General features: G+C 37.4%; 1 protein-coding gene across 2 annotated transcripts in view; it reads right to left on the bottom strand.

Annotated features, from left to right (window-relative positions):
* The window catches only part of nkain2 (sodium/potassium transporting ATPase interacting 2), a gene marked incomplete at both ends in the record, with an annotated part of 163,560 nt that overhangs the window by 84,363 nt on the left and 54,994 nt on the right, over window positions 1–24,203 (bottom strand). For both annotated transcript variants that reach the window (XM_081378342.1, XM_081378343.1), the window contains one exon: window positions 15,845–15,925. In XM_081378342.1, the coding sequence (XP_081234468.1) occupies window positions 15,845–15,925 (81 nt within the window). The remainder of the gene's footprint in view (window positions 1–15,844; window positions 15,926–24,203) is intronic.

Genomic DNA, 24,203 nt, shown 5'->3' with positions numbered 1-24,203 from the left:
AAAACGCGTCTCTCTAGGCAGCCTAGGCTCTGAGATCTGCACACAAAAACAATCTGGTTTTGAGTGGTAACAACTCAAAACCAAAATAAATAGTGTTCCAACCAATCACCGACAGGGGTGGATGTTGTGAGGTTTTGCGCTCGTGCACGGCTGCCTATGACGGCTGCACGCGAAAACCTCACAACACCCACCCCTGTCTGTGATTGGTTGGAACACTATTTATTTTGGTTTTGAGTGGTAGTGAAAGCAACTGTTTTTGTGTGCAGATCTCAGAGCCTAGGCTGCCTACAGAGACGCATTTTTTTGACGCCATGCTTATGGGGCGGGCAGCTAGCGGATCGTTAGGAAAGATTAGATGAATGTGTTCATTTATTTTTGGGCCTGAAATCACTGCTACAACCTTTAAACTACAATAGAGCAATAATTGAGGAATAAAATTATTAATTTGGGTATAAACAAGGTGTCCAATTCAGTGTTGTTGTTGTTAATTAAAACTATTAAGAGTTCTTTTCAGTAATTGAAACAAAGTTGCAATAAATTAAAATAAAAAAATAAATAAAAAATAGTTTAGTGCTGTTAGTTGAAATTAACAGGAACAGACTGTTTTAAAACTAAAATAAAACTAAACTAAAACTAAAATAAAACTAAATTAAAACTAAATATAAATATTAATACAACTAATAAAAATGACAAAAGCACATATCAAAATGACTTAATTAAATTTGAATTAAAATTAAACAAAAACTCATTCAAAATAATAAACACTATAAACGTATGTAAATAATACTATACTATATGGTCCAACTAATATGACCATCTGTAATCCCAGCTGGAAGCTGAAATTATATGAACAATATAATTATATAAAAAACCCACCACTCTACAACTGCTGTATATTACTAGATTAGTTCCATCTCAAACTAATGCATCCATCTGACAAAAATGTAACACTACAAATTTCATACAGCCACCATAAACGGCACACCGTTAATATAGGCTCAATTAGATCACCTTAATGACACTCCTTGATCCATCCACACACAAAGGTCAACAGCTCCTCTAAAAGCCTCATTCTGAATACTTGTATTAGAATTAAACAATTTAACTAGCCCATTGCAATTTCAGTCACACATCTCTTCAAAAGTTCAAATGCGTGGGAGTATTAAATTTGCTATTAACATTTCACTGTTGAGTGATGGCCGTCCGACACAGGTCACACCAGAGGATGCTGATCAGCGAGTCTTCTGTGAAACAAAGGATGCCTGGTTGAAGGGAAACAGATGTGAAGGTTTATCAAAGACTACGAAAGCCAGATTAATTTCCTCACTTCTACTTTCAGAAGAATAAAGCTTTGAAAAATGTGCAAAGACATCCTTGTGTGATCACCTAATGCCCCTGCATTTTCAACAAAGCAATGTTGCTTTTGAGACACTTGAGTCAAGGTTAAACTACATGCCTGCACTTCCTTCAAAGATTAAACTCTGAGAACACAAAGTGATTTTTTACTGCTATGCTCTCTCCACCTCTATGGTCTGCAGTGGTGTATGCACATTTCATCATATTACAGCATGTGGAGGAACTACTCACTGTTCAAATGTTGCCTACCCAGGGATTCTGATTTATGCAGCTTCCTGTTTTTACCACCCAGTTTCCTGGTCCCCATGAGAGGGATGGGTGGCCTGGGGCTTTGATTGCATACTGAGCCTTTGGTGCCTGTTTTGGTCTCAAGCTGCTGACACATCTCACTCTGAGTGGCTGAAAGCATGTTGGGAAATGACAAGTGGTAGACTGCACATCCACTGGTCAAGCCCTGACAAATCACTCCATCCTTTCCTCAACTGATAAAGCATGACAGGCAGACTTCTCAGCATGCATGACTTTCCAGACTGGTTTATGTTGGTTAGTGCTGTAACTGTAATGGAAATACACTACAAAATTACTAAATTAAAAACTTGCTAATTGGTTAACTGCAAGATAACATGTAGAGAATTTTTTTAAATCAGTAAAGTAAACATTGTATTATATATACTGTATATATAATATTACAAAAATAATTTAAATTTAAATAATAAAAAAGTATATGAATTACCATAATTTACTGTTTAAATATATAAAACTCATCATACATTTACATATTTAGAGTCGGTATTTATATATATATATATATATATATATATATATATATATATATATATATATATATATATATATATATATATATATATATATATATATATATATATATATATATATATATATATATATATATATATTATTTAGGAAATGAACACTTTTTCAGCAATGATGCATTAAATTGATCCAAAGTTACAATACAAATTTTTTCAATATTGATGATAATAATAAATGTTTCTTGAGCCCCAAATCAACATATGAGAATGATTTCTGAAGTATCTTGTAACACTGATGATGGGAGAAATGACTGCTGAAAAATCAGCTTTACCATCACACAAATAAGTTACATTTTAAATGATATATTACATTAGAAAACTGTTATTTTAAATTGTAATAATATTTCACAATTTGGCCGTTTTTTATATATTTTTGATTAAAGGAGTAGTTCACTTTATAATGAAAATTAGCCCATGATTTACTCACCCTCAAGCATAACACTGTAAAAATGAATACGCTATATCTAATCAATAAAATTGTGGCAACAGATTACAAGCAATTATATTAATTAAATTTAACAAATTAGAATTGAGTAATAATTAATCAAATTAATTCCTTAAAAGTTAACCATTTAAAATTAGTAAAATGTACAACAATTTTTTTTATTGCCAACATTGAAGACACCTGATGTTAACAAGCAGAATCACTGAAGGAGAAAACCGTAATTGTAAGTCACTATTATGGTGATCAGTGTTTGTTTTAGTTGGGCTCTTGACCCTTAAATCATTTACTTTAGATTTTACTTTATTAATTATAGCAGCTCTGTCCTTGTACAGCATAATATGTTTAGCCTTTTCAATGAAATCCATATGATCAAATCAAAGGCACACACAGACATCAAGAATTCGCGTATGAATCTCAGCAATGGTGACAAACAGATCACCTCTGATCATAAGCTTATTATTCATTCATGCAGCAATGTATGATGGGAGCCATGAGATATAGCGTATTCATTTTTACAGTGTAGGTGTATATGACTTTCTTCTTTCAGACGAATACAATCGGTGTAATATTTATAAATGTCCTGGCTCTTCCAAGCTTGATAATGGCAGGATTGCAACCAACAGATTGAAGCTCAAAAAAGTGCATCCATCCATCATAAATTAACTAAATCATGTAAATCATGGGCTAATTTTTATTGTAAAGTGAACTACTCCTTTAAATAAATCCAGCCCTGGTGAGCAGAAGAGACTTCTTTCAAAAAAAACTACAAAATCTTACCAACCTTAAGCAGCTTTACAGTAAATACATTTTTGAAAAATATGAGCCATAAATAAACTATAATCAGATGTGATTAATCACACCCATTTTTAGTAAATTTTTGCAACAAACAAAAAAAAAAAATGTAAGTAAAAATATTTTTGTATAAAATATTTTAATATAAATGTTTTTTTTTTTTTTTTTAGAAAATACTTAAAATAGCAAAAGTAAAAATGTGATTTTTTTTTTTTTTTTTTGCAAGTAAAAATGTGATATGTGCTGGTTAAGCCAGTAAAGAAGCTTGCTGGGTGCACTAGCACAAATATATTTACTTAAAAAGCAATCCAAAATACTGATTAAAGAAAATAAATTGCTGTGTTGCTCTGAATGTTAAAATTCATAATGGCTTCAAACAACAAAGTATATGCATAACTATGAATATGATAATATGCATCTGTTTAGTACTGATTTCAATGCTCATTTCATAGTTCAGGTATTCCCAAACAACTGCCAATAGTGCATTGAGTATTATAACTTATGACTCAACCCTGCTAAAATACAACATCTGATTGTCTTGTGTGGGTGAATAATGGGAGCGAATTCTTTGCTCTGAGGAGATCTGTGGGTTTTTCAGAGAATTTGTGCGTGTTTGTTTGTTTTGCGCTGAGTGACATTGAGGATGACACGCTTACTTCACAAAGAGCGCAACGGGACCCAAACCGAGGCCCCCTGCCGAGACGTGATTGATGGCAGTAGCTTCCAAAACCACAGAAAAGAATCTTTAATGAACAGACTTTCCCTCAAGATCACTGCCAAACGACGAATAGACATAATGACGAAGTAAACTCAGAGTACTGCAGCAAACAATGAAAACAGTTTGGCTCTCAAAAGCATGTTGATTAGGACGAGTGCTACACCGTGCGAACGGTGGCCGCGTGTGCGAGTGAGGCCAGATCTAAATGTAGTCTCAACAAATGAACTGACAGTGTGGAAAATGGAGTTCTCCATCTCAGACATGGAGGTAAGACCCCCTGCACACATAGCGAACGTCTGAATGGCGCATTAGTGTCACTCCGATCTTAATGGCACATTGAAAGGGGAACTTTCATTGTCATTTCTAATAACACAGGAAGCCCTTAGAGCTCCATGTTCATCAGAAATAAGATTGGGCTGTCACCCTGTTCTCTCCCTTCACATTAACCCAGAACGGCTCCAAATCCTACGAAGTCTAAATGAGAGCTTTGTGGCTTTAAGTCCATGTGTGTGAACTAAAAATTCAAATTTAGTCTTTCTATTCTGGGAAAATTAACCAAAAATATTGATGACTCATCCAATACTAAATCATGAGTCCTTCAATTTGTTCCTACTGCACTAGGAAATACACCACTGAAGGAGAGAAAACTGTACTTGTCAAGCCATTATATTTGATATTAAACTATGATGATGGAATTTAAAATCTATTGATTTTTTAGAAGACCGTATTTCAAAAGAAAATCAATATTTATCATTAAATTTGCGCCCTTGTAGCAACGTGTGTCCTAAGGCATAGAGTTCAGAAACAGCAGGGTTCAAATTGCTTCAAGTTATTTAGCACATCATTAGACTAAATTAAATATAATAAAATTCGTAAAACTCAAGACCAGTAATGTAATGTTACAAAAGATTTATTTATCAAATACATGCTATTCTATCACACTTTCTATTCATCAAAGAATCCTGAACAAAATATATCACAGTTTCCACACAAATATCAAGCAGCGCAACTGTTTTTAACACTGACTAGTAAAAATGTTTCTTGAGCAGCAAATCAACATATTAGAATGATTTCCTGAAGACACTAGTGATGATGCTAAAAATCCAGCTTTGCCATCACAGGAATATGAAACATTTAGGCTATATTAAAAATAAAAAATAGTTATTTTAAACTATAATAATATTTAAATATTACTGTTTTTACTGTATTTTGAAAAATAAATAAATGCAGCAACTCCCCCGGAGTTAAACAGTTGAGTTTTACCGTTTTCGAATCCATTCAGCCGATCTCCGGGTCTGGCGGTACCACTTTTAGCATAGCTTAGCATAGATCATTGAATCGGACAGGACCATTAGCATCTCTCTCAAAAAAATGACCAAAGAGTTTCGATGTTTTTCCTATTTAAAACTGGACTCTTCTGTAGTTACATCGTGTACTAAGACCGACGGAAAATGTAAAGTTGCGAATTTCTAGGCTGATATGGCTAGGAACTATACTCTCATTCCTGCGTAATAATCAAGAAACTTTGCTGCCGTACCATGAGTCCAGCAGGCGTAATGATATGACGCAGCACCTGAAAATAGTCCCCAGCTCGGTAACTTCCAACGTCACCGGGACTAAGTTTTTCTAACTTATTAGACCTATTTTCAGGTGCTGCGTCATATCATTACGCCTGCTGCACCCATATACGGCAGGAATTCTTGATTATTACGCAGGAATGAGAGTATAGTTCCTAGCCATATCAGCCTAGAAAATCGCAACTTTACATTTTCCGTCGGTCTTAAACATCGAAACTCTATGTCATTTTTTTTTTGAGAGATGCTAATGGTCCTGTCTGATTCAATGATCTATGCTAAGCTATGCTAAAAGTGGTACCGCCAGACCCGGAGATCGGCTGAATGGATTCGAAAACGGTAAAACTCAACTGTTTAACTCCGGGGGAGTTGTAAAATGAGCCTATTTCCAAAAAAAGTGGATTATCCCTTTAACTACTAACTGCATATTCACTTTACTAAACAATACAAGTAACAATATATACATGGGAAAAAAACATCTCTATTTTTACCCCAAACAACTCCCCCATTATTGTACTGTCAAACTCACAGACCATGTCATTTTTGTTATCTTATTAGGGAAAATAAGTGTTGTGTTCACAGTGGTGCGTTCTGAGAGGCAAACAATTATCTCTATGTGCTTTACTGTCAGCCAATGAACCGCATTAGAGCGAGCAGCTCACACAGGTGTAGCCCAAACTCACCTGCGCCCCAAATACCTTCCCAAGCATCTCCTCTCTTCATGGCCAAGTGGCAGTGATATGTCCTGATGGGGAATGATAGCCTTATTGAGCCACTGGATGGGCTCAAAGTCATTTGTTTTGAGAAGCCAGGGCTGACAGGCCCAGCTTTTCCCCACCAGCTCCCAATGAAATTGACTTTATCACTTTCACCCCCTGACAGTTTTTCAGACTTCCAACATTTTACTGAATATGAGGACTCGGAGTATGTTGACAGGCTGGGCATTTTAAGCTGCCTTCTTTGTAAGGGGGAAATAAACCCACGGCGACATAGTTCTATGGATTAAGATGCTGTTATTTTGACAGTTAAATCAACAGCTCCACAGCAACTGTGAAATCCTAATATAATACTTATAAATTCATGCTACCAGGCAAACATGTTAGAAGTTTTTGGAATTTGCATTGGGAAGCTATGGAGAGTAACTGTTTTCAGTATGGACAGTCACACTAATGCTCAATACGACTTTTTAATGTTTTTTGAAAGAAGTCTCTTCTGCTAACCAAAAATACAGTTATTATTATTATTTAATTTTTTTTGGTGAAATATCGTTACACTTTTAAACAACAAAGTTTGCTATTTTAATATATTTCAAAATGTAATTTATTTCTGTGATCCTTCAGCATCATTACTCCAGTCTTTAGTATCACATGATCCTTCAGAAATCATTCTGATTTGCTGCTCAAGAAACATTTCTTAATATCAATATTGAAACAGTTGGAAACCGTGATACATTTTCTTTCAGGGTTCTTTGATAAATAGAACGTTCAAAAGAACAGCATTTATTTAAAATAGAATAGACCGAGAAGCAAAAAAATATCACATCATATCACAATAATTTTGTATTTTCAGAGAATTTGCCTTTGAGTTTTGTGAAGAGTGTTTGAGTCTGAACATGACTAATATTTTATCTTTTTTCCCTAAAACTTAGCTTTCTTAAAAAATTTGAGTTTGCATGTATAGACAATGTTAAATAGTCAATATGAATGTCATGTAGCTCATTATATACAACAGCGCTTACTAAACTAGACCCTAAGCAGCAAGGCAAGCACGCAATCTATCCTCAGGGATGGGGTAGACGATGGGGAGCGTCTTTTGGATTGCAAAGCGCGGTGCAATCTGCAACTCTCTTCTCTCGCCAGACTGTCTGTGTTTGCTTATAAACTAGTGGACTGGATGGATGCTGCTGTGCTATTTGCTTTGGGCACCTCCTCAAAATCTCGGCTGTCACTTTTGCTCAACACCACTATCCTAAAGTAATGGCTCCCAAATCCTATTCCAAACATGCACATGTGGACTTGGAGATAGGGGGGTGGGGTTGTGACAGACAATAAACTCCTGAATATTCACATTAAGATTGATAAAAATATGTGGATAAACAGGAAATGCTTGCACACATACATTGGGCCCACTACATCAATAGTCAGTCATTCTTTGTATTTTTCCTCATTTCTATTAACCTAACCTAGAAAAGCACACTACTGTTAAAAAATGGGATCGGTGATATTTTTTTGTTTTTTTAAATTAATCTCTTATGCTCACCAAGGCTGCATTTATTTGTTCAAAAATACTATTACAATTTAAAAGAACTGTCTTCTCTTTAAATATATTTTAAAATGTAATTTATTCCTGTGATGCAAAGCTGAATTTTCATCATCATCATTACACCAGTTTTCAGTGTCACATGATCCTTCAGAAATCATTCAAATATGCCGATGTGCTGCTCAAGAAACATTTCTTATTATTATCCATGTTGAAAACAGTTGAGCTGCTTAATATTTTTGTGGAATGTTTTTTCAAGATTCTTTGATGAAAAGAAAGTTAAAAGAACAGCACAAGTCCGGACTGGCTACTGATTTGGCCCACTATCTTGCTCTTATTATTATTATTATTATTTTATATTATTGCCTGCCCAATGTGCCAAAGTGATAATTTCTGAATTCGGCATTTGATAATAAATCGACAATAAATCATGAGTCTGAACTAGCAACGCTAGTACTGGCCTCATGTCCACGTTGCGCCTCAGCTAAACGGTTTTGAACAGAGTAATCAATGAAAGGGACTCAAGGATGAAGAAAGCTGTTTTACTATATTTGTATGAATTATAGTTTTGTTAAATCTTGGGTATTTAAGTCATTCTAAGATTTTAAAAAAAAATTGATTCCGTGCAAAGAAATTTCAATGAAGTGGTTGTTTTGCAAGAGAGTTCGGTGTGGGTGGTCAGAGTACTGGCAACCTGTGAGAAGTGCCGGTACTCAAGAAAAAAGGAAGGTAAGCAACAAATTAAAATATACTTCGAGCACTGTTCACAAAGCTTGTCATAAGGCATTCTGGGACTGTCATCTACATAAACATGCAACACTGCCTTAGAATGTGAAGGCAGAACAATTAATTTTGCTATCTTTTGGAACAGTTTCGGCATCAAAAGTGCTCTTAAAATGCTATCGCCATTGGCAGCTCGCTAGGTTTTTGCGACAGATCTAACGTGCCTATTCCTGCACCTTTACTTCCTACTCATATAAGTAACAGAGTGAGTCTTGACTAATATTGAGTCCTGTGTGACCTAAAAAAATGAGAGACTGGGAATTGTCTCTTGTATTTATCTTCATTTGTTTCTGTGTGATCTAAATCTAATTGCCTGTGCTGGTCTCAACGGATTCTCTGCTGCTTAAACACATTACACCCACATTGATAAATCATGAACTGCACTGTCACAAGGAAATAAATTATGCTAAATAATATCCTATAACTTTTCTAACTCATTAAAGTTGCGTTGATGACTTAGGGAGCGGATTGCGAGGCGGATCCACGAACTCCATTTGTTTGCCTCTTCAAGTTCTCTCTGTTCCAAAGGAGACCGTGAAGACATCAATGATACCGAAGTGACTTTCTTCTCCAGCTGACAACGACTGACAAGATCCCTTGTGGGATGTGAAGCTCTGCGAATTCTCCAGTTAAAAAACGAAGAGGGCGTCTAACAGCAATGAAAACTCACGGAGAGCCTCTCAAGAGGGTTGTGGAGCCTCTCGATTTTTCCCCACAAAGCTGTGGCTGTGACAGGCTGCCAGCCCCTCTGACAACGAGTTTCAGAAAGACACATCAGGACTGCCAATCCAGTGGACCAACAGCACCGAAGCCACAGCACATCAACTGGCCTTCTCTCTATAGACTTGTTCTGTAAACACTGAAAAGAACTAAAAAGGAACTGATCACTATAAATAGTTTTAAAGGGTTTAAAGTTTTTTTTACGACGCTCAAAGTTCAAAGCAAAGGGAGATATAAAAAAAATTGTCCAAAAATAGGTAACCTAAGGATACCTAACCTTAAGGCATAGGGATACGATCACAACTTGATTGGTCGGCTTTTATGACATATATTTCAAGACGGAACTTACTGAACACCCAAAACAATGTTGTGTGCTGGGCTAAATGCGCTCATTGTATGTGCGTAGCGTACATATGATGGCATTTTCACCAGCTGAGAACTCGTGAAGAGCTTATAAAATGTGTAAAGGTGTCAAAAAAGGGACAGGGATCACTCAATGAAGATCTGCTGCAAAGAGATGTGGTTCTGGTGCCTGTACTGAACTGATGGGCAACATCGCAACTATGACGAGAAAAAACAGGTATGCTTGAGCATTCTGTTCTTCTTCATCATGTTTGGTTCGTTTTGTCTTTGGCCCATGTTGCATTCATATTTCATTCGAACTGCACTAGAGTTTGTTTGGTGTGCACCAGGATTTGGATGGCAGTGTTCATACTTATTCAAATTAACATAACAGCATTGAACGAAGCAAGAAGTTAAATATTCATGAAACAAAAAGCTGAGGGAAATTTCAGCATTCGCTTAGCAACATCTCTACTGAAATCTATTGTGATTGGAGTCTCCCGTGAGGAGCAATATACAGTATGTGAGTTGAAGTGACACATTTCAAATCATTCACTTTCAGAGGTTCTATCTATTTTCTATTCTATTCTCACAACAGACAATGGCCTTGTGATATGGTCACTGGATTTAATGAACAATATCCCATGAATTATTCCACTAGACTACATTTCTTTCGATAAATCCTCAACCACATCCCTACCGGCCTATTTTATTTTATTACCTTTTCCTCACTTATAATCCCAATTAACATCACTAACTGTGGGATTTTTTTTTTCTTTCTTTTTTTTACTAAGACTCAAATGGAATGCAAGGTGCAACTAAATAATATCCAGCAGATACAAGAAATATGTCAATGCAAGGTGATGGTCGCATGGCCTCCTCATCAAAAAGGACAAAAGTGGGAAAAAAAGAAGAAATAAACTGAGTCGTACAACAAGGAATCTACCCTAAAATAATCCTCTTTGCTATCCTGATCTTGTAAGCCATGACTTTACTAATATAAAAACCTTGATGTGTGACACATCGGAACCTGATGGCATGAGAGGCTATAACAGAGAAATGATAGCTGAAGCCGGCGATCCGTCTGACATCTTTGACACCCTAGCTTGCAAAGCAGATCTAAAGTGAAATGTTCATTCTGTCATCTGAGATGCTTGATAAGATTGCACCTTAATGACATATCAACCAGAAGACCAGATTGACTGCCAGACATTTCTAGGTGATTTAGAGATTAAAGGATCAATCTCCATTACAGATCTGTGCCCGAGGAAAGGAGTGCAGGCATTTGCGTTTTTATCATCAGTAATACACTACATCACTTCTGTCCACCTTATACCTGAAAACCCTTTTTGTGAAAACAATCTTTTGAGCAATGATGTCATAGAAATACGCAAAAGCATAGCACACATATCCTCTGCAGACTAAAGCCGGATGCACACTGTACGATGTTAGCCGTTATTTGGCCGTCTGAGACAAATTTTTCAAATCCTAAAAGATTCCTCTTATCCTAGGCTAAAATCTGCAGTCTTTGATCGCTAGATTGACATGTTCGCCGACGGTAAATAAATGATCACTGTGATAAAATTTTACCTCAGATGAAATTCTGGCAGTGTCAGACACACAGATTTGACAGACAGTCCTGCAGTGTGACTTCTCCTATACACCAACCGTCAAATCAAATACCAATAGAAGCGCAGAAACTAATGACGCAATTAGTGCGACAACAAACCAACGCTTTCTCCAACCACATCATCTTCCTTTTTTTTTTTTAACATTAACATTAGAGATTTTTTTCTTTGCTAGACATCATTTCAATCGCGTATGTAATGCAGCTCATAGTAACCGAATGTGTCACAGATTAATAATGTATGAGTTTTCGTGCGTGCATCCGTTTTTTTAACGTTTTTTTGTGCAGTCTGACATTAATGACATCCTACAGTGTGACATGGCTTACAATGGGGGTCATGTTCATACATTGTGACAAGCGAAGCGATGGGTTTGTGTAAAAAAAATATCCATAATTAAAACCTTATAAACTACAATCACTGGCTTCCGGTAATGGCCATAGGCACATTCACGATAGAGTCGAGTTCCGGTAGAAGGGTGATCTCTAAATATTTAAAATTTTCTTACAAAATCCCATCGCTTCGCTTCAGAAGGCATTTATCAACTCACTGGGGTCATATGGATTACTTTTAAGATGGATGGATGTGCTTTTTGGAGCTTCAAAAACTCCACACTATTCAAAAGGGGACAATTGAGGGGACACTAAAGGGGACACTATTCAATGCTATTACAAAGCTGGGAAGAGCCAGGATATTATTTATTATAACTCGGCTGAAAGAAGAAAGTCATATAGACCTAGAATGGCTTGAGGGTGAGTAAATGATGGGATACTTTTCATTTTTGGGTAGCGATAATCTTTGGCCTGCAATTACAGACCGTCGTTACATGACCAGTGGCTTGAAGTGCCTATATAAAAGCTTGCACTGACACTGAACTGAAGCAGCTGATGATAAACAGAAATCAAAATAAAAGTAGGGGTCTCCTCAGCTGACGTGGAACCATAAGAGTTTTCAGGTTAAAAATGTAAAGGGCTCCATGGATCTAGTAATCAAGTTTCATGGCTGGTTTGCCATTTAATTGGGTACAATATTTGAAACTTTAATACGTAACATATTTGCTCGCTATTTCTACACACATGAATAGACAATGGACTATTTAATAAATTATTATTAGCGGAAATGAAGGAGGCAAAGATGGGGAAATAGAGGGTAGAGGGAAAAACTATATGCAAGAACTAGATGTTTACAGTTTTGGCAAAAAAGTGCGCTTGCCTGTGCAAAACTCACCGCTAAGATGCTAGAGTGCTGTAGATGGGCACCAAGACATCGCAGTTGCTAAGGTGTTCTGAGTGGTTGTAATTACGTTGCTATGTATCCGGTTGCTAAGGTGTTCTGAGTGCGTTTCTATGTGGTTGTGGGCATAGACATAATAAATACATAGACGCCCTACTGACCGCTTTGGAACGTTGCTGCGATACGTCAACGCGTCCGCCATTTTGCGGAGGGCAAGACTGCGCTGTAATCAAATGCAAGTAAACAGGTGAGCTGCGGTTTTTCTGTATAAAAAAACAAAAAAAAAATTACATTTATCAACCGATTTCGCGTGGTTTGTATGTGGTGTACAAAAAAGTTCCATCTGTAGTTATTTAAACTCTCGATAGTTAGACTTATAATATATATATTTTTTTTAATAAGGAATGGCCAAAGCTCAGGCTTGTCATGTATTTGGCTTTTCATTCTTGGATAAGAATTGTGAACACCCCCATACTGAGATATAATTTAATTTTCACATTAAATTAAATAAATTTTTCTTATTGTGGGAAAAGCATATTCTGTCATTGACCCGATTTTAGCAATAACAAAGATAACTGATGGATCCTTTATGGTAATACACATGGTACAACTACAGTGCAATGCAAAGTAAATATAAGCTAAAGTGAGAGGTAGGCTAATAGTAAATAGTTTAGTCAATAAAATAAACAAACAGTATACAGCAAATAAAATAGTAAAGAAAAGTATAATTATATAATATCATAAGTACTAATATAATAATAATAATAATATATTGATAATAGCATATAGTTTATGTATAATACTATAATAATAGCACTAGAATATGAAATATCAATTACAGAATATAAAAAATAATGATACAATGAATAGTAAAATAATTTAACAGCATAACTATAATAGATTGATAATCGCAAGTGGTATATTATTATAATAACAATAATAAATAATGTAAATTTATACATTTTAAAATATTATTACATAGGCTATATAAAATAAAATGACGCAACCCTGTCTCTTTTTGTTAAATTTCAGTTTTTAAAAGGTAAAAGAAGCTATACAAGTCAAGAAATAAAGTAAACGATTCAGTCAAACATACAGCAGGCTACACCGTTAAAGTTAAATAAGCCTAAATAAAGTTATGAAACTTCACTTTGCCCTCAGCCACAACAATCTGCCAAGGAACAAATTATAGATTAATTAAACCAAAGATCGCCCGTTAGATATACACAAGACGAATTATTCTCACTAGCCTGACAGGAGCGAACGTCAGAACGGCACTAGCCGAGGCAAAGCTGTTCTCTGCGGGGTACGTGAGCGCTGAGCGCCCGGTGATCCCTGGATCTCACAACTCCGAAACCGTCAGATAACATTTTTAAAAAGGCGCTATCTTTATAAATAAACCACAGATTTGAGCTTTAAACAACTTCATTGTCGACTGGAAAACTCTTAAAACTACATTTCGTGACACAGTAACAGTAGTATTTTTAAATTTCGCGGCCTTTCTCCTCTGAAAATAAAAATAGTAAATGAAATACAACCAGAAACAAATTTTCAGTTTTGCTTGTGAAAGGTAATTCCCTGAGACCTGTTTTCAATTGTGTGGCGATTTGTAAATCCCCAAGCAGCACAAGAAATAGGCATTTTTCTCAATTCTCGTTATGAGAGGTATGGGAAAGTTGCCCTCCGCAGTATGGCGGCGCCGTTGACGTACGATCCAGCGGCCAATAGGGCGTCTATGTATTTATTATGTCTATGGTTGTGGGGGCATTCTGAGTGATTGTCATTGCGTTGCTACGTATATGGTTGCTAAGGTGTTCTGAGTAGTTGTTATTGTGTTGCTATGCAGTTGCTGGGATGCTCTGAGTGGTTGTTATTGCGCTGCTATGCAGTTACTGGGGTGTTCTGTGTGGTTGTCAGTGTGTTGCTACATATGCAGTTGCTAAGGTGTTCTGAGTGGATGTTAATGCAATGCTATTGCTGGGGTGTTCTGAGTTATTGCGTTGCTATGCGGTTGCTTGTATGTTCTGAATGGTTGTCATTATGTTGCTATGGGGTTGTTGAAGTGTTCTGAGTGGTTGTTAATGCATTGACATGCGGTTGCTTGTATCTTGATATCTTACACTCAAAAACAGCAAGATGGAGTGCAACAGGATGGAAAAGATTGAAATTCTTAAAGTTGGCAAGCCATCTTAAAAAAACAACAAATTGATGCACCACAGCTTAAATGTTTCCAAGCCATTGACATTTTTCTGGCAATCCATGTTTTCAGTGTTATATAGGGGGGTGCTGTTATGCATCTTCTGAAAGAGTACAGAATCCCCGAATCCAAAATTAAGCGAAGAAGACGCTTAGAAGATTGCTTACGCACATGTAAGCTACTGCGATCATCAAACATTCAACAGCATTTACATCAAAACTGCCTAATGTTACCGAATGAAGTGTCGAACCCATAAAGAGATATAGGACTGCCCAACCTTTGGGGGTGTTGATGGACTCGATTTACCCGATCTATGTTTTGATCATCATTCTGGATCTGATCTGAACAAAGCCTTTGACAAATGCGATTTTCTCAGCTTTTTGTTCAAAATGTTGCTTACCTACATTCAAGTGTTGATAAAAAAATGCATGAAGCTAGAATAGTTTTTTTCACCCTGTTCTTTCTTTTGATGTATTTAATGTTCAGATATTCACACAACAAAATATTCTGTGGGCCATTAAAGTTTTGTGAAAATGATAAAAAATGCTGGCAATGACTTGTAACAAAAAAAAAAGGAAGGCAAAGAGTTAAAATATCAAAACTAGAAAAGAAAGTACAAAAGAAAAAAAGAAATAAAGATACTATAAAAAATCTAGATGAAGCAGTTAATCTCACTAGGCAAACTGACCCCAAAACTCAGTCCAAGCCCTGTATCCAGCTCTAGAAAGGATTTCAATGTAGACCCAGCTGTGACTCTGAAATACTGATAAAAGAACCAATACATGCCTTTCCTGACCTAATACTAATGCAGGTTGATGATCTGCAACATATTCCTTAAAAAAAGCCACTTTTAAATTCATGAACAACACTTAGTAAAATGCTTACAGAGCTTAGATATAAACAGAAAACACAGATACCCAAGCTGAGGGATTATACATTGCAAAATAAGTACAAAATCAGATGTTACCTTTGAAAGGTCACCCACTTCCAAATAGAAACAGATGATGAAGACATTCCAGGCGACCCACAGCACCAACCAAACCGCATACTGTAAAAGAGACAAGAACATGGTGTTTGAAAGATCCATTTCAACCTCAGACCCCCAATAACCACCTAACCAAATAAACATTTGCATTTGCGTGATTAATTGGCATAAGTGGGAAATTTTCTCTGTAATTAATTCTCCGATGTGTGTTCCTTAAAACATTCTGCCTCCACAAATCTAGAATCTGCCAAAGAAGCGATATGGGCAGGCGATGCATTTCACGGTGGAAGCAAGAGCCCTGTGTGGGAGTTTGTGAAGGTGGCTCGTTCCCCGGTTCATGAGTTAACGCTTATCGAAATAGCGGGATGTGATTATAAAACGATGAAACATATTCCCCAGCAAAATTGTAGCCGTCGCAGGGGGGTGTTTCTGAAAATTAAGTAAATTTTTGTTAAATAAACACAGGTCTCATCCCGTTTCACATCATTAGGGAATGCCGCAAACTGCTATTATGTTAAACGAATTTGTTCAAAAGATGAGAGTAGAGCGGAGCGCTGAATTTGCTCATGAGCATTAGCAGCTCGTAGCATGTTTTTACTGATTAAAATGTGAGAGGTATGCCGCCGCGTGAGAACTCAGAGGTCTGTTAGGCAGGCAGTGATCTTTAGATAAAATAACACTTATCTGATCCAATTCAAAGTGAGACAGGTGAGTACAAATGAAATACTGAGAGAGGGGAAATGCAAAATCAATCTGAATTACCTGATGGGACTTGAGCGGAAAAACTCGGCCTTTAACGCTTGAAAATGAGCAGTTAGCGACATGCATTTCGAGTAGCTCCCCAAAAGTGGCTCTAATAGATAAATCAATATAGACTTAGCTTTGATAAAAATGGGCATGTGCAAAGACACTTCAACCTCCCGTTACAGATGTACTAACTCTAGGCTAGGATTGTGCACCATTTAGAATTGAACTAAGAATGCCTGCTAAATTTTAATTCAATGCCTGGATTTAAACTGAGCTACATCATGCAGAATTTGAATGCAAGAAATTCATATCACTAATTTTTAACTAGAAAAGCAAAGATAGTCAGACTTTGTATGTTGGCTTGTTAAAGTCTCTGTTTTGAAAAATAAAAGTTTTAAAAGCTTTCAACTGTGCAAGTTTATGCAGACAGAACTATAGAGCAATTCACAGATAGATAGATAGATAGATAGATAGATAGATAGATAGATAGATAGATAGATAGATAGATAGATAGATAGATAGATAGATAGATAGATAGATAGATAGATAGATAGATAGATAGATAGATAGATAGATAGATAGATAGATAGATAGATAGATAGATAGATAGATAGATAGATAGATAGATAGATAGATAGATAGATAGATAGATCCTGGGCAGCCCTTTATTAAGTCTTACACATGATTTGTTGAATCTATTCATTATGATTTTCAAGTTGAGCATTATTGCAGCCATTTATCAAAGCTGACCTTTAACAAGAGGATTGACACACTCAGGTCAACCCCTGCAATGTAGCAGTTCTTTATTTACAGATTTGCAGTTATATGCAAAGAATCGTGAGCGCCTCAGGCTAGGGGCAAAGATCAACACATCATGATTATCTTCCAACTAGAATGTGGTTGATGTATCTCCTGTCTTCCACGCTCTGCTGTATAAGAAGAAGCCTCCTCCGCATGTTAGAGCAGGAGGGGGTCTAGACGGAGAGATTGACTTCAATTAAGTCTCATAATCCTGCTTGATATCTCTAACACGCATTTGAGTTGATCCGGAGGGAGGAGGTTATGAACGCGTTCTTGACGAGAGCTGCTTCAGCCTAACCTTTCCCCACAAACAGAGCGCACCAGACCGTTGAGACTCGGAGACGGGAGGAATTTTGCCATCTTGAAATCTGACGTGTTGTCAGGACATTAGATACAGAAGATGTGGGCATGTAGTGGAACCTCATTTGGCCATTTGCCAGCCACTGGAACGTGCCAAGTTGAATTAGAATAAAAATTTATCTGGCCTGACAGCATCCCCAAAACAGATATAAGCAAGAGTAATGTTCAAATGTGAGCAATTTATCTCTGTAGGAGACTCTCTCCATCTCTCTGGCCAGCCACTGCTCCTTGACTGAAAAATTGAGCATTGTTTATTCCAAAGGGAGACACATAACACTAAAAAAGGCAATCTGTTTCATCTCAACTGGGTGACATGGTCCGAGTCACATTTGAGTCAATGACCCGGTCCGTCAGTACATTGATATCTCTCTGTTACACTGGCCAGGGTGTTAAATGTCCGTTGTACCTGACTGTAGAGAAAAGCTGTCACAACATGCGGTCTAATCTCATCCGTGCTGAACAACTGTTTCTTCCACAATACCATATATTAGGTATAACATGCTTGATGGACTGGATACAAATATAAATCATGCGTAAAACTGTGTAACACCATGTCTACACTGGATGCGAGTGGCCAACATAATCTATTATAATCAGCGATTCTGTCTACACTGGATGCAGCGTGATGCAATGAGTCATCGACTGTAAATTGATGCCCCCTTCCATTTCTGATGTGTCACAACAATCTTCACTCCCAGTGTAGACACAGTGTAAGGGTGTTTCACATGATTAATTTGATTCAGAACCAGATGCATTGTCTCCCTTAATTGGTTTGGGCATACTTAAACACAGCAATCACTCAAATCTGCACCAAAAAGTTGGACCAAAACTACCTTAAGGAATACAAAATAAGAGAAAGAAAGCTACAATAAATCCATTGAGCTTTAGTTATAAAAACATTCTGACCAATGAAGGGACAATTTGCTCACATCCCTGCTCAAAAAACAACAAAAAAACAAATCTTAAAATCAGCCTAAATCAGTTTGCTGGTCTTAGTTGGTCTCCCAGGCTTGACTTTTGCCTATTTTTACACAGGTTTTGAGCACTTTTCAGCTGGTCCGATGCATTCCCATCACTTTTTGCCAGGGTCAATATTGTCCCTATCACTTTTTGAAACATCTCGTGGTATGAATGTACCTAATACAAAAGAAACATCTCCAGTTGATCATCAATTCGTTCGTTTGGCTGGAATGTGTTGTTTTTGAAAACATGCTGAGTTCCCGTTGCCGCTGTTATCAGTGGCAGAAGGCAACAGTGCTCTCTTGGTGCTCGTGCACACTGTGCAGTCTTCACACAGATCAGCACTTCTTTCTATCACTTAAAGCTGTTGCGGAGACTCTCTATTCGTTCCAGTGAAATCACAAAACATGAAACATGAACATTAAACATAAGTTCTATGTCAATACATTAAACTCAATGTACTACTGATATTGATTACTGGACATCGTAATGTTATTTTTTGTGCGTTATTTTCCAGCAACGTCCCCCCTACACCTACAGTCCTGTCCCACCCACTTTTTAAACAAAGTTAAGCCACTGGTCAGATGGATAGACCAGCTGGCCACACAGCTAAACCAGCTAAATGACAGCTTAGCCAGACTGGGTCACCAGACCATACTAAAGCAGTTCAGACCAGCAAATCAGTTTAGGCTGGTTCAGAGTTTAGGGTTTATTTTAATATAGATGTGACAATGTGACACAAATGTTGGTCTTTTTTTATTACCGGTATGTACGAACCAAATTAAAGAAAAAATGCAACATTGTAACAATTTAGTCCATTTTGGACACAAATGCAGATCGTGATTAAAACATCTAAGGATGTTTTCATACCTCCCTTAGTTTGTTAGAGAATACAGACTGTCCATACTCAATGTGAAACTGCTGCAAACAACAATCACATCCAATTAGGCCGCTGTCAGTAGCCTAAAAGAGGCCTAGAAATAGGGTTTCGTTCCACCAAACGGGGCACTAATTTTTCTTTTGCTCAATATGTTCAACGTTAATAAAAGGTATCCAAGAAAAAAGTTCTCCACGCATTTTCCTGCAGTTAATAAGAAAAGTGTATTTATTGGCGCACTATATTGACTGCGTATTGAGACGTCTAAAACGGTTGAGCTCGATTTTCAACCAATCAGCATCGAGAATGTAAGTAGGTCACAGCCGAAATCAAGCCAATATCACTACGCACATGTAAACAGAGGAGGACGTAAGCAGCACATCTTCATCTGATAGCGGCGATCAAGCTCGATTAACACCCGTAAAGTGTATTCTTCATGTCGGAAAAGATGGTGGGAAAGGTCCGCAGCCCTTTACTGAAGTCCGATGGGAAAAAATCAAGCAATGTGCGTAGGAATGGCTCAAACGTCGGACACTACGGAGCTAACGTTAGCTATTGCTAATAAACATGTTGCCCTCCTGGACAAACTGGTCTCTGATGTCCCAACAACTACGGGTTTCACCCGGCCTGATATCGGCGTTTTATAGGCTAGACAAAAAAAACCGCTTGACTTGTGAGTATGTGCGTGATGGCTAGATTAAGTGGTTGGGTTAGTGTGTGTGTATGTGTGTGTGTGTGAGAGAGAGAGAGAGAGAGAGAGAGAGAGAGAGAGATGGGTAGGTTTAGGGGTCGGGTTAGTGTGTGTGTGTGCGTGTGTGTGTGTGTGTGTGTGTGTGTGAGAGAGAGAGAGAGAGAGAGAGAGAGAGAGAGAGAGAGAGAGAGAGAGAGAGAGAGAGATGGATGGATAGGTTTAGGGGTCAGGTTAGTGTGAGAGTGTGTGTGAGGAGAGAGAGATAGGCCGCTGTCAGTAGCCTAAAAACTGCCTAGAAATAGGGCTTCGTTCCACATATTTAATATCAGAAATATATAGAGATTCCTTAGGAAAAAGTTCTCCACACACAATCTTGCAGTTTTTGAGAAAAATTATGCTAAAGGTGCCCATTTTGAAAAAAAGGGAAAACATAGGGAATTTTGCACTTTCAAACCTGTTATCATATAAACCCAAAAATGCCGAATTACCACTTGAAGTACAAAATAAAATTTTGAAATTTTAAACCAGTTTGAAATGTGTGATATACCTGAAGTTGCTATCTAGGGACAGTAAACATGATAAGATTATCAAGAAAACTTCTACTGTAACATTAACATCCCAATTACTTCTCATTATGTTGTTCCAATTCAAAGGTAATATTTGAGGTAAAATCTGAATAACAAATAGAATTAAGCCAAAATATAATAACAGAACTCCCAACTCTCACGCATTCACCGTGAGACTCACGCAATTGACACTTTTCACACGCTCTCACACCACACATCCATTCTCAGGAAAGCCATTTATTGACCATAATATAGGCACGTTAGTTGGCTAGAAAAAGAGCTATAGAGAGTATTTTGCTAAATATGTGTGTACTATATTACATATTTATTATATTTGTACTTATATCATTAAATAAAGTTGTTATTATAATAAAAAACACATTATATTTAATTTGAGTTATTTTTAACCTTAAATAATACTACCAGCTGATAGGGCTGTCTGTGTGTAGCCTATTTTTCTTGAGAAAAATGAACGCCTATCTTGTGTACCTAATATTTATCCAAAAGAGTCAACATTAAATCAAATCACAAGAATTGAAATCGTGAAATTTCTTTAAGAAATTTGTAAAAAAACAAAAAAAACAAACTTAGCTTACCAGAAATTGTACCATATAAACATTGTAACATGTTGTCAAAATTCAGTTTAGTTACTAAAATGTTTTGACAATCACAATACACTTATTGTGATGCAGCAAGTTTTTTTTTTTTTTTGCAACCCCCCCCCCCCCCCCAAATCTCACTCCAAGTTAAACTCAAAAGTATACAAAGAAAAACACTTTTAAAAATAACACATTTAATGGTGAATTGTTAATTTGCATACACGAGCAGTAACTGCACTACATGTACATATTCACAGGAATGATTATTGTAAACAAGATTTAATTTTGATTTATTTATTTACCTACCCATCTCTCTCACACACACACACACACACACACTAACCCAACCCCTAAACCTACCCATCTCTCTCTCTCTCTCTCTCACACACACACACACACACACACACACACACACACACACACACACACACACACTAACCTGACCCCTAAACCTACCCATCTCTCTCTCTCTCTCTTTCTCTCTCTCTCACACACACACACACACACACACACTAACGTGACCCCTAAACCTACCCATCTCTCTCTCTCTCTCTCACACACACACACACACACACACACACACACACACACACTAACTCGACCCCTTAACCTACCCATCACGCACATGCACACAAGTCAAGCGTCTATAAAACGCCGATATCAGGCCGGGTGAAACCCGTAGTTGTTGGGACATCAGAGACCAGTTTGTCCAGGAGGGCAACATGTTTATTAGCAATAGCTAACGTTAGCGTAGTGTCCGACGTTTTGAGCCATTCCTACGCACATTGCTTGATTTTTTCCCATCGGACTTCAGTAAAGGGCTGCGGACCTTTCCCACCATCTTTTCCGACATGAAGAATACACTTTACGGGTGTTAATCGAGCTTGATCGCCGCTATCAGATGAAGATGTGCTGCTTACGTCCTCCTCTGTTTACATGTGCGTAGTGATATTGGCTTGATTTCGGCTGTGACCTACTTACATTCTCGATGCTGATTGGTTGAAAATCGAGCTCAACCGTTTTATATGTCTCAATACGCAGTCAATATAGTGCGCCAATAAATTACAATTTCTCATTAACTGCAGGAAAATGCGTGGAGAACTTTTTGCTTGGATACCTTTTATTAACGTTGAACATATTGAGCAAAAGAAAAATTAGTGCCCCGTTTGGTGGAACGAAACTGAACGATACAGCTCACGTACAGCGGCCTAAATCAGAACATATTTTGGGCCAGATTTCTTAAACAGGGCAAATTATTGTGAGAGTGCAATTCCCATGGGCGGCGCTAGGGAGGGGCTAGCAGGTGCTTCAGCAACCCCAAGAAAGACCAAAGCACCCCGACCCCGACAGCACCCCCACAAATAATTTCTGGATCAATTATATTCAGGCTGTATTTTATGGAAGCCCCGAACCGCATGGTGAAGAAAAAAGAAAAGAAAACTTATCTTGTTATTTCGAGATATTAAGTCGTTATTTCTACATAATGGGCCCTATCTTGCACCCAGTGCAATTGACTTTGTACACCGACGCATGTATCATTCCTATTTTGCACCCGCGCAAAGCAGACTTTTCCCTCCACAGATGCACGTCGGTCAAGTCAAGTCAAGTCAAGTCAAGTATATTTGTATAGCGCTTTTCACAATACAGATTGTATCAAAGCAGCTTCACAGTATTAAATTAAAATAATACAACAAGGTTTGTTTCTAGTGAAATTTATTGATTGATAAAATTAAATTAAATATTCCCAAAATATTCCCAAAATATCCCCAACTGAGCAAGCCAAAGGCAACAGTGGCAAGTTGCCTAACGTCGGTAAGTTAGGAAATACACTTGCGCTCCCCAGGGCGGTTCAGCGCAAAGAGGAGGCGTGTTTCGGCGCAAACGTTCCTTCATGCTATTTTGCAGGTTTAGAAAACAATTGCGCCACTAACCAGGAAAAAATAGTTTAAAGTCAGTGGTGCGTTGCGCATGTTATTCATATGCTATTTTAAGGGTGCATGCTTGGCCATAATCAATGTAGCGTGTGCACAACGCACATACACTTTGATTCTCTCATCTACACGGAAGCAGCAGTTTTCATTTTTGCAAATCATACATTATTACGATAGATAGATAGATAGATAGATAGATAGATAGATAGATAGATAGATAGATAGATAGATAGATAGATAGATAGATAGATAGACAATTTATTATAAAAGCATACATCTAGCTTACACATTTACCCAAATTATCATACGCCTGTTTAACCGAAGTTAATTTGGGTGGGTTTCTCCATTTCAGTGTAAAGCCTGTTTTATGCTTTTGCGTCAACTCGACGGCGTAGCTACGCCGTCACTCCTACGGCGTCGTGGCCGTTTTATAGTTCTGCGTCGGGTTGCGTTGCATCGCGGTGCATTTCACCGCCAGAACGCTAGGGGGGTGTGGGGTTCGCGAATCTCTTTGCTAGTTTGTTTTGGTTCAGTGCGCCGGTTCCGCTTGTTCATTTCCGATGGCGAGCGAAAGAAAGAGAGAGTGTTGTTGCAGCTGGAGCTAATCGACGTTGAACAACAATGTTCCAGCGTCTTTCAAAGCTATATGTGTGTGTATCAGCCAGAGAGCTTAACGAAATTATACTGCAGTAATAAAAATAACCATATAAGAATGAATATTCTCCTCACAGAGCGTGTTCCTCATCTAACGTTATATTTCGTTTTCACAGTGCGTGTTCCGCGATCCATGATAAACATCATAGAAGCCT

This window comes from Scardinius erythrophthalmus, assembly GCF_964197995.2.
Source record: "Scardinius erythrophthalmus genome assembly, chromosome: 11".
Classification (NCBI taxonomy): domain Eukaryota; kingdom Metazoa; phylum Chordata; class Actinopteri; order Cypriniformes; family Leuciscidae; genus Scardinius; species Scardinius erythrophthalmus.
Note: the sequence above shows the minus strand (reverse complement) of the source record. Positions and strands in the feature narration are given on the sequence as shown.